At 39.6% G+C, this 11,160-nt stretch overlaps 2 protein-coding genes across 5 annotated transcripts; both read left to right on the top strand.

The window, feature by feature from the left end:
- Positions 1–907: 907 nt before the first annotated feature.
- LOC129099051 (MICAL-like protein 1) lies at positions 908–7,399 on the top strand. Of its 4 annotated transcripts, none has more exons than XM_054608215.1 (16): positions 908–1,042; positions 1,196–1,484; positions 1,983–2,031; positions 2,216–2,357; positions 2,557–2,645; positions 2,746–2,888; positions 3,298–3,920; positions 4,062–4,107; positions 4,471–5,086; positions 5,190–5,312; positions 5,634–5,760; positions 5,887–5,977; positions 6,156–6,229; positions 6,571–6,685; positions 6,773–6,819; positions 7,030–7,399. In XM_054608215.1, the coding sequence occupies exons 2-16, from the start codon at positions 1,342–1,344 to the stop codon at positions 7,152–7,154; spliced, it is 2,553 nt and encodes an 850-aa protein (XP_054464190.1). In that variant the 5' UTR covers positions 908–1,042; positions 1,196–1,341; the 3' UTR covers positions 7,155–7,399. The 4 variants fall into 4 exon arrangements, with proteins under 4 accessions (XP_054464190.1, XP_054464193.1, XP_054464192.1 ...); XM_054608218.1 differs by having other exon boundaries at positions 908–1,484; positions 4,471–4,742; positions 4,833–5,086; XM_054608217.1 differs by having other exon boundaries at positions 908–1,484; positions 4,477–5,086.
- A 700-nt stretch (positions 7,400–8,099) lies between these two features.
- On the top strand, positions 8,100–10,954 carry polr2f (RNA polymerase II, I and III subunit F). Its single transcript, XM_054608227.1, has 5 exons — positions 8,100–8,269; positions 8,439–8,508; positions 9,092–9,222; positions 10,189–10,260; positions 10,407–10,954. The coding sequence occupies exons 1-5, from the start codon at positions 8,250–8,252 to the stop codon at positions 10,495–10,497; spliced, it is 384 nt and encodes a 127-aa protein (XP_054464202.1). The 5' UTR covers positions 8,100–8,249; the 3' UTR covers positions 10,498–10,954.
- The last annotated feature ends 206 nt before the right edge of the window (positions 10,955–11,160 follow it).

The following is an 11,160-nucleotide window of genomic DNA, read 5'->3' as shown; positions in this document are numbered from 1 at the left end:
TTAGAAAGCTAAGAAAATCCTTGTTTCAATAGTATATGAAACTCAAAATGCCCTTTGTTATTAATGTGACTGAAAATGAGTCAAATGTTTCACATTTTGTTTATCATTTTGGAAATTCTATTTGAATAAATGATATTTTTGAAAGCTAACCTCACCTTTTAATTGCCAAATAATAACATACACTCTTACCAGCGGTCAAAACAATGCCATTTACTGCTTTTTATATAGAAATAAAATGTATATTATGCATAATTGAGTTCGGCATTTTGGCCAGGCCCTCCAAAATATTTTCAGTTGCTCATTTGGCCCCCTGGGAAACATAATTGCCCACCCCTGTTCTATAATATACAGTGTTTAACACTTTGTGGTATTTATACTATCGTGTATATTGTGTGTTAATATTTTGAGTGTAATATGCCAAGTTAACGCAAATGACCAAATATTGCATTTTAGCCCCAAATTAGGCTATTTGTTCATGTATTTATAAGTGTTAAATAGGCCATAATAATAACAACCACTCTAGCCGATGTGTTTCTATGATCACTGAGCTGAGTCAGGCGCACAGACAGATTAAAGTTATTTCTAAATTAAAGTTATTTGAGTTTTCTCTAGATTTTGGTTTGACTGGAAATGTTTTGAAATTGTTGTCCAAACATGACAGAAATAACACTGTAGCCTCGATGTGTTTACATCAAGATATATATTCATTGATCATTAATAGCAAGATCTGAGAAGAAGGATTTAAATGAACAAATGTGTTTTAATGAATCTGTAATGCTTATTAATTATTTATTAATGTTTCGAGAGAAGTTCTTTTATAAGTTGTTATTCAACCGGAAAACCTGCCCTTCCTAATCACAGAGGCAGCAGCTCTGTCTCCCTCCAGCGACAGCTACTGAATGTGGAGCACAACAAGAGGACTACAGAAAGTAACGGGATTTGATTTAAAATCACATCGACCTCGACATCCAATCAGCATAAAAGTCTGTTTCTGACGACAGATCTCCAGATACAGAAGCTCGGTTGTGGTGGTTGGTGAAAGGTGACATTGGGTTGTTGTTGTGAGGGACAACGTGGAGTCTCTTCTCTAGCTGTATGCGTGGACACCTTGTTTTTTATTTGACAACATAACGGTAAACTATAACTTCCTTCCTTCCTGCTGCTCCACCGACTCGTTGCACTGGTGTGGCCGCAGGTGTTTGCTGCAAGAAGAAGTTGCATTGGTAGATGCTGGTTTCCTGTTTCCCCCTCAAAGACCAACCTGCCCAGCTTTTATTTCATCCCCTCTAACTTGTAAAGTGCCATGTTCAGCCAGCCTGCAGGTCAAAAAGCACGCAAGAAATGGCATCACCGAAGGCCGTGCAGGACTGGTGCCGTGTCTCATGCGCCAAATACCCAAATGTGGAAATCAAGAACATGTCTACTTCATTCAGGGACGGACTTGCATTTTGTGCCATCATCCACAGCCACCGACCTGACCTGATGTAAGTAGACCAGGAGCATGTGTTACTTATAGGCTTTGGTCTGATCTGCAGGTGTGTTGCAGGTTTAGGACACTTCTAACATTGTTCACATATTTGTTCTTGTCCTTTTGTTTTGTCTTTTGGTCGGGACGTCCTGTTTAGAGGTCTTTTTGTCTGTGGCTGAACCAGATAAATGTGCTGTATAATCTGGAGCAGAGCAGGACCTGCACACTGTCTAATCTGCTCTCTGCTTAATCTCCCTCTGTCTCTCTTCTTAACCTTGTCTTGTCGAGTTTAATGAGATTAGTTGAGTTGTTTCTACCTTTTTTTTTACATACAACGATTTAACCTGAATCATCTAATTGAAACTGCATTTTGATTGTGTCAGTGCTTCTTTATGTCTGTGGGGTCTCTGGTTAACTGCCATTCACCATTTGGCAACTGTTTTGTTTGTTTATTCATTTTTGTCTTTTTTGTAATCACTTAATCAACCTCTTTATTTTCCTCACCTTGCTCCAGAGATTTCTGCTCCCTCTGCAAAGATAATGTTTATCAAAATAACAAGATGGTGAGTCATTTACATCTATGCTGCCCTCAAGCCACAATGCAAGCGTGTATCTCTCAACTCTGTGCTGAGCATTTATTTACAATTATACTCACACAAAAAACTTCTGGATAATTTGTATTCATGCCATTCCCTCTTTCCAGTCTTCTACATTCATTCTCTGTTCATCTTTCCTGGTTTCCTTCAGGCATTTGATATTGCAGAGAGGAAGCTGGGCATCCCTGCATTGCTGGACCCTAAGGACATGGTGTCCACCGAGGTGCCTGATTGTTTGAGTGTCATCACCTACCTTTCCCAGTACTACTACTTCTTCAAGAGGAAGTCTTATGGTGTGCTGAGTTCATTGTCTCTGTTCCTTTTTATAGCTTTCTGTTAGATCAGTTATTCATAGCTACTTGCAGCTAACCAGCCAGCTGAGGTTTATTGTCTTTCTCAAAGCCTCCATTACTCAAAGCACGTATATTTTTATTTTAAAGTTCTTGTTTGCAAAACTGCGCTCCATTTGCATGTTTTCTCTTGACTTTGCAGCAGGTCTTGCCAGTTCCAGGCCATCACAAGTCACTTCATTAAACAACCTCAAGAAGAGTAAAACTCCTGATGGTCTGAAACGCCTGAAGGTAAATTGAACGCACATATGTTTGCAAAGTGAACGCACCTCTTAGTCATCTCGGCCGCTTGGTTATCAGTCTCAGTTGCTTGTTTCTCTTCTCCTTTCAGAGCCAGTCTGTTCTGGAAACCAGCAGAGAAGATCGTTTATCCAACACAAGGCTACGGACAGTGTGTCATTTGTGTTTTAAGCCTGTCCACCTTATACAGAGACATTTGACAGACGGAAAGGTCTACCATCGCAGCTGTTTCAGGTAACAGCACAGTTCACAAGGTGACAGCAGCTCGTTTGTTGTTGTTGTTGTTGTTTTTTTTGCTTCTGTTAGTGTCTGGGGCCAGATTTATCCAGACTGTGTGTAGATCTAGTTTGAGTCGGGCTGCAGTTAACACTTAAGAATGTGTTTCAAATGTGTATCAAGTGATCACTGTTATCATATTGGACATCCCTACTCACATATGCTTATAGCTGAAGGAACCTATATCTGTACACGGCCATACAGGGTAAGAAGAGGACTGGGTTTGCTTGTTTTTCTGTTGTTTTTAAATTGTCAAACAATCTTTTTATAATATTTATTCTTATACATGGGAGTTATTTAGATATCAATGCAGGTATATTTTAGGATTAACTTTTTTTCTGTTGAAACACACACTTTTGTCTTCCAGGTGCAAAGTGTGCCACAGCACTCTTTTACCGGAGTCTTACACACAGGGAAGTGATAACAGCTCCTTGATCTGCACTCACCACATTACGGGCAGTACAAGTACAAGTGTTGACCTCAATCAGCAAATTAGATCTACTGACAATCAACCCAAATGTAAGTTCCAGGCAGGTTATTTCTCTCTGGGTGGATTGCCCATTTCCAGCGTCCCTCATTACACTAAGACAACAGAGCCACAGGACAGACAGGTTTGTAAGACACCGGAGACGGAGGGGAGAGAAATACAGGAGAGGAGCACAGAGCTGAAAGACAGAGACTCAACTGTTGGACCGAAGTGCACGACAAAGAAGCCGGCGCCTCCTCGTCTTCCTCCACCCAGTGTTGAAGGCAGGGCTGTCAAAAGAGCTGGAAAAGCTGGACTTGCACCCGTTCTGGTAGACAGTAAGATACAGCAGGAGGAGACAAAGAGTCAACGGCCCTCTGAGCTCTCTTCACCGTGTGCACGAGTGACAGAAGGAAGTAGTCGGCCGGTTCCAACACCCAGGCGATTGTTGGACCCTTCTGCAGTCCCTGTTCCTGCACCCAGGACCAAAGCTGCCCAGCCCATGGACACCTCCACTACTGCAGGTAAAAAGGCACTATATTCTTTTTGCTGTAGCTGATCAGTTTTTGTTTCAACCATTCCCTGCATTTTGTGTGTAGATGTGATTTTCTCTTTTATGACTGAGTGAAAGCCTTTTTGTTTATTTTTAATGTTTCTCTTTGCAGGACATTCATGCAACCAAAATAAATGTTCGACCGACTCATCTCACATGTGAGTGTACATTATTATATTACTTTATTTCTCCTGATTATGTTCGATTGTCAAGCATCTTTTCTCTTACTCAGTATACCTCTCTAACTTCCAGCTACAATTTTGTTCAGTATAATAATTGATAATAATCTTAATCTTACAAAAGGGAAAACAAATTATTTAAAAAAAGTTTAAAACTCAAACAAATACATGTTGGCAAAATATTAAACATCACATAAAAGGAGCTTTATAAAACAGTGTGACTTGATTTGTTATAATAATAAGAATAATGGGAAGAAGAATAATGATTACTGATTTCCTCAGAAGTTCTTCCTCACTTGTGGAGTCGTCTCTTAAAGCCCCTCTTGTCTTTCCCCCTTGTAGCACCAGCCCAACCAGAAATAGCCCTAAAGTGCATACCAACCATCCATGGATGACCATCATTCACCCCGGACCCTGGACACAACTGCCTCCCGCTCCACCTCCAGTACCCGCTCCTCGATCCAAATCTGTCTCCAACATGCAGTCCTGGAACAGGCCCAGAGTGCTTCCTCCCAACCCATTTGGAGAGGAGGTGGACGACGACACTCAGAAAGAGGACACAAAACCTGAGCCTGCAGATCAAACTGATCTTGCAGCGGGAGGTATCCGTTCAGGTAACGGTGGCAATCAAAAAAATACAGCGGGGGACACGGATGCTGTTGGTTGTTCAAGTGATGCTGAAGATTCTGCTATTATATCAACAGCTGATGATGTGGGAGCTTCGTGTGAACCAGCTGGAGAAACAAGTAAAATATCATCTGATTTGGATGAAACTGGAAACACAAAAAGTTTACTACCCGATGTGACTGAAGCAGCAGCAGAAGAAGCACAAAGTCACATTTTACCCAGGAGTCTGTCTGTGCCAGCGATCACATCCGCCCGCTCTCAAAGCTCCCTTTTGGATTTTGACTCGACAGAGGCAAATGAGTCTGACCAGGTCCCGTCATGTCAAAATAAGGTATAGGAAGTGATAACTGTTAATAATGAAATCTAATATGAATGTTTTCATCTGGAGTCACGGACTAAATACTTCAAGACAACAATGTTCTTTTTATTTTTAGCTTGCCTGCAAAGAGAATCCCTTTGATCGAAAACCTGCGATGCCAAAATCAAAGACCTTTCAGGCCCTCCCCTCTACACGGACCCCCGCCCCCGGACATGGCTTCCCACTTATCAAGAGGAAGGTACAATGGCTGGATTTAGAACTCAAGAGACAACTAATTAGAGAACAACTCAATTACTTTTTGGGCTTTCTCACATAATTCATGTTCTAAATACACATTGCTGCCCAAAGGTTTGTCTCCGCTTCAACGTATTAAACTTTAATAGAAGGATTGGATGCAGACACACAGACTATTTTAGCCCTCATCACAAGGTTCAGTCATTAGGGAGTGTATGTAAATCATTGTGGTGTTAATTCACACTTGGTTTTGCAGAAATTCTGCATAATATTATGGAGTAATAGGAGTTTGAGATATGACTGAGACTTGTATGTTGCTGGACAGGTGCAGACAGACCAGAATGTGAACACAGAAGACCTGGAGGTGGAGAAGAGAGAACTGGAGAAACATCTGGAGGCACTGGAACAAAGAGGAGTTGAAATGGAGGGGAATCTGAGAGACAACAAGAACGGTTCGGCAAACTGTTCTTACTGGTTCTTACCTAAATTATTTACTGGCTTGCACCAAATCACAGTTTTTGTGACTGCAGTGTATAAATATTAACTATGTTCCATTGACCTGTTCTTTTTTATTTTAGATGAAGATGAGGAACAAATGCTAATGGAGTGGTTCTCTCTTATCAACGAGAGACACGTTCTGATGCGCAGAGAAACAGAGCTGGTTCATCTGTAAGTAAACCACACCAAGACAAGGATTTTGCTCTGCTAATGAGTTGTATAGTATGCGCCATTATTTTTCTTTCACTGCATTTCAGTCTGCATCGAAATGTTTTGCAAGTGTTGTGACGGCAGGTTTCTTGAATTTGACGGACATTTTGTGTTTGTTGTGTGTTGTGCCTTTTCCCAGGACAAAGCAGCAGAAGTTAGAGGAGAGACAGGCAGACGTGGAGTACGAGATCAGATGTCTCCTTAATAAACCAAGTCAGTGTGTTACTGTGTGCATCACTTTGTCTCAAAAACAAGTGGCATAGCTGGGGGGAAACTCTGGAATGAAGGTTACAATATAATCAATATACCGGGGGCCTTTATAACCATATAATCAATAGACCTAACATTTGTAGTTGTTACTCTGATGTGGGTATAAAGAGCTCAACAAAAAATAGTAAAATCACACATACAATATAAAAAAACATATTTCTAAAAGCTTATTATTCCAGAGGTTTTACGTTCCCCGTCCTGTGAGTTTTACCATCGGACCTGAAATTGCCCTGAACTGCTCTTTGTTTTTCTTAAATGTTCCACACCGTCATCTTCACATTCAGTGAGCGACTGGAGTCAGGAGGATCGAGGTCAAGAGCAGCAGCTGATGGATGAGCTTGTCACTATCATTGAACAGAGGAACCAGATCGTCAGCAGCTTGGATCGGGACCGGCTGAGGTGCACAGAAAAAAGAGACGATACATGAGGCTTTTTTATAGATTTTTATGTTGAAAATTATAAATGCAACTTTGTTTTTCTGATCAGGGAAAGTGAAGAAGATATGCTTTTGGAAGCCATGATGAAGAACAAAGGTGAAAAAAACATTTTAAAAATTGTCTTTTTCATACAGTTGTGTGTCAATGTCTTACCCTCCTTTCTGCTTGTTAAGAAGTCAGAGCAAGTTTAGCCTTGGATTCTCTGAAACACATAATGCTCTATAAAACACTTGTGAACGCCTGTAAAAAAGTATTTAAAACAATGACCCATGTTCTACTGCCCCTAACTGCAAAATATCTCCACAGAGTTCCAGAAAGAAGGACTTAAAGAGCTAAAAAAGTCAAAAGGAAAGTTCAAGCCTACGAAAATGTTTAAGATGCTGAACCATAAAGCTGAGAGCAACAAAGACTCCATGGACAAAAAGAACTGAACTGCCATCCAAGATACTCTCACAGAAAACAAACGTGTACTCTGAGATAATAAAGAAGATGAAAGTGTTGCAAATAAGTGGAATCTGATCACACAATGAAATGTATAAATATTAATTTTATGTTGAAGAGCAGCTCAGTAGCATTGCCTACATTAAATATTCTCTCATTTTAAATGTTTTAGTGTTATCAATGTACATTTTAGCTTTCATGTGTCTTTACTTGCCCTATCTCCTGTTTTACAAACTTTTTTTACTACATACTTGTATTAGTTGAAGTAGGAAATAAATATGTATTTTGGAACATTGTCTTTTTTATGGAGACTGTATATTTAATGTTAAATGTCTTTTTTGAGATTCTGGTTATCCTCTATGCTGAAAAAATGCTTTTAAACTCAAACCAGACAGTTAGAACCAACCTGTATTGAACTCAGTATCAGTTTAATTATTTTTGCTTTAATGTTAAGGTTTTAAAAGGGAGAGCAGAGCGTGGAAATCATCAAAGAACTGGAAAAAGTAATGTAATGACTTATTCCTAGATGTCAACTATCCTTTTGAGTGAATTGTCCCTCATGATTTGCGTCGCCTGACTCCTGTGTTGTATAGAATTTTGTTCAATGCACAAATATGGCAACATTTCAGAGGCAGCAGGTTTTTCTATAGTGAACGTTTGCAAATTCTTCTGTGAGTCTTTATTAGTTAAAAAAAATGCCACAAGATTAAGTATTATAGTCTATATAAAAGTATTAAATGCATCAGCATTAACAACAGTAAGCAGGCGTGTCCCTATTTTTCACAAATATGCAATGGACGACAACTGGCTCCACTACGAAACAAACAAATGAAATCTGACTAATAAAATTAGACCAAAGAATGTAAGCTCACACTTTGTCTTAACAGCCTTTTTAATAAACGACAGAACAAGCGGAACGAAAAGAAGCGCTCACCTCGACCACCCGGAACATCCTCTAGCGGACCGAGATACCGGAAGTTAGACGTTCTTGGCGTTCATGTGGGTCCATGTTGACAACAGAAAGTGTTTCTGAACAATTGTATTAGCAGTGATTCAGAGAAAACAAACAAGCTTCAACATAAAACATGTCCGACAACGAAGATAAGTAAGTGACGACACACAGCTTTAAACTGAACTATTGAGCAGCGTGTTCACTATAACACATAACGTTATAGCTAGCTAACATATCGCTAGCTAGCTAACAGAACTGCCCATTACAAACTTATTCTGGATGTGTGGTCTTTGTAATAAATGTTTTGATGTCACTTCTGTAGTTTCGACGACGGTGATTTTGATGATGCCGAAGAAGATGAGGGATTAGACGACCTGGAAAACGTCGAAGATGTAAATTACATTACATTATTATATTACATTACATTACATTACATTACAGTCATTTAGCAGACGCTTTTATCCAAAGCGACTTACAGGAAGTGTGTTCAACATAGGTATTCAAGAGAACTACTAGTCACCAGAAGTCATAAGTGCATCTCCTTTCTTAAACAAGCATCTTAAAGCATAAACCAGAGCAAAAGTATAGTGCAGAGGCAAATTACTACGAAAACAATAATTGCAACAGACTAATACGAATATAATAAGTGCTACAAACTACTACGAATAGGATAAGTGCAGTAAACAAAACAAATTCAATAAGTGCAGTAAACTAATACGAATTCAATAAGTGCTGCAATAAGTGCTACGAGGAAGGCTCAGGGTAGTACTTCTTGAAGAGGTGAGTTTTCAGCCTGCGCCTAAAGATGGGCAGCGACTCTGCTGTCCTGAGGTCAGTGGGGATTATGATTACTGACTGTTCTTACTAGCATTTAGCTTGTGTGTTACCTTTCTAACCATTGGCTATTAAATGTTATTTGTCTCTACATGCGTTCTCCATCGCTGCTCTGTGATAGTGTAACTCTCTCATGTGCAGGGGGACCGGGAGAACGTGCAGATCCTGCCCGCAGGAGAGGGGCAGCAGGCCAACGCGAAGAGGATCACAACACCTTACATGACCAAATATGAGAGAGCCAGAGTGCTCGGGACACGAGCTCTCCAGATAGCGTAGGTGTTTCTATATGGTGCCCTACATCCTGTATTCAGGTGATATAACCACAATGTCCTGGGTTCAAATCTGGCCTCTGACCTTCGACTCCTATCGTCACACTTTTTTATGCGATTGCTTCCTCTGTTTACAGTATGATGTCCACATATGAAGGTGGGAGGGCTTTTTGTCAGGACAAATACTTACGAACCACACAGCTGTCATTAGTTGTATTGTTGGTTTGTACCACTGAATGGTTTTGTAAAAGATTGCGAACGTGTAATTGCTTATTCCTCTCTTGAATTTTCAATCACAGTACATCTGAGCAACACTGCCAGTGTTGTCAACGTTCTGACCAAATTTATTGAAGTTTAATTTGAAAGCAGTTGGCAACACTGGGCTCAGTTAGATCATTAAAAAAAATCTAGCATACTGTTGCTAGTTTCTCAAATGGGAACGACCCCAGCTTTAATGCCCCTACTGTTTGGTAATCATATTTACTTACTTTTTTTTATTTTTATATCCTATGTGTTTCTTTTTCCAAGAGCACGGATAACTATGATTTTATATATAAATAATTATATTATTATAAGTTTGGTCTTGTTGATAGCTGTACATTGATATTTAGATATTTAGGTAAAGATTTTGTGCATCAATATTGTCCACTTTAAAAATGGTAACATATTGGAAACAATGAGGTCCCCCTCTGTTAGATGACCTGTGTTAGCAGAACCACTAAAGTCAAATACAACTCCATATCAATCCGCAAATCTAACTTTATACAGCGACTTCTGTATAATGCAGGAGCTAGATGATTTGACTGAGTGGCACTAGTCAATACTTTTTTAATGTGATGAGCACAATAACCCAGATCTTAATGTATTGTAGGAAGGTTTGGGTGTTTGGACGCCACTTTATTAGTTAGGTTATTTTGTATTGCCTGTATTTTTGAGCATTTACTGTACCTGTCTATCTGCTTCCAACAGGATGTGCGCTCCAGTCATGGTGGAGCTGGAGGGAGAAACAGACCCCTTGCAAATAGCTATGAAAGAGCTCAAGTAGGTGCTAATTGTATAGTTTGAAATATCATTTAGTCTTTATAAGATTATATCTTGACTGCATATTTAGTTTCCTTATGACGTTTAAAAAGTAGGTCGATATACTGTGTGTCTCACCGTGAATTTTGTTTGACTCCGTCTAACAGGAGCAGAAAGATCCCAATCATCATTCGCAGGTACCTTCCTGACGGGAGTTATGAGGACTGGGGCTGTGATGAGCTCATCATAACTGATTAAACAACTCATCCGGTTTGAACTGATAAAATAATTTATGCTGGTTCACACCCACCATCACATCAGGTCAGTCAGCCACACAAACCCAGAAGAATGCCAAGGCCGGTCCAAGAATCACCCACCTGTTCACGCCTCGATTTGATCCACAAACATCCATCGCATCAGGTGACTCTGTGAGTCGGTGGAATATGAATGACTTAAATGTGCTGAACTGACACTAGAAGACTAATTCAAATCAAAACAGAGAGACGCTTGCAGGTTTATGACCTTGTGATCTGACTTGTAATGTTTTCACTTTCATTGTGTTTTTTGCATACGACTCGAGATACAAATCTACAGTACATCTTTTAAAGTTGCATTATAACGAAGAGCCACAAGGGGGAAATGTAACTTAAGTCAAAGATGTACGATTGTGTGTATGATTAGTGTACAAGAACTGTTTTGTTATTAATAAACTCTTTTGTATAAAAGACCTTGTCACATTCATAACACATATTACACTATAAACCATCCAAGATGTTTGTAATGAGTTTGAAGTTATAATATGGGTTAATATCACAATGTCACAGGGACATTATAGCATAATTATGCAGTAAGCCACCTGAGCATGTGGGATGTTAAGGTAAACAACCTACAGTATGTTAAAATACTGCAAATAAATATTTA

The sequence above is a fragment of the Anoplopoma fimbria genome, chromosome 11 (genome assembly GCF_027596085.1).
Source record: "Anoplopoma fimbria isolate UVic2021 breed Golden Eagle Sablefish chromosome 11, Afim_UVic_2022, whole genome shotgun sequence".
NCBI classification, from domain to species: Eukaryota; Metazoa; Chordata; class Actinopteri; order Perciformes; family Anoplopomatidae; genus Anoplopoma; species Anoplopoma fimbria.
This window is presented reverse-complemented; position numbering and strand designations above follow the sequence as displayed.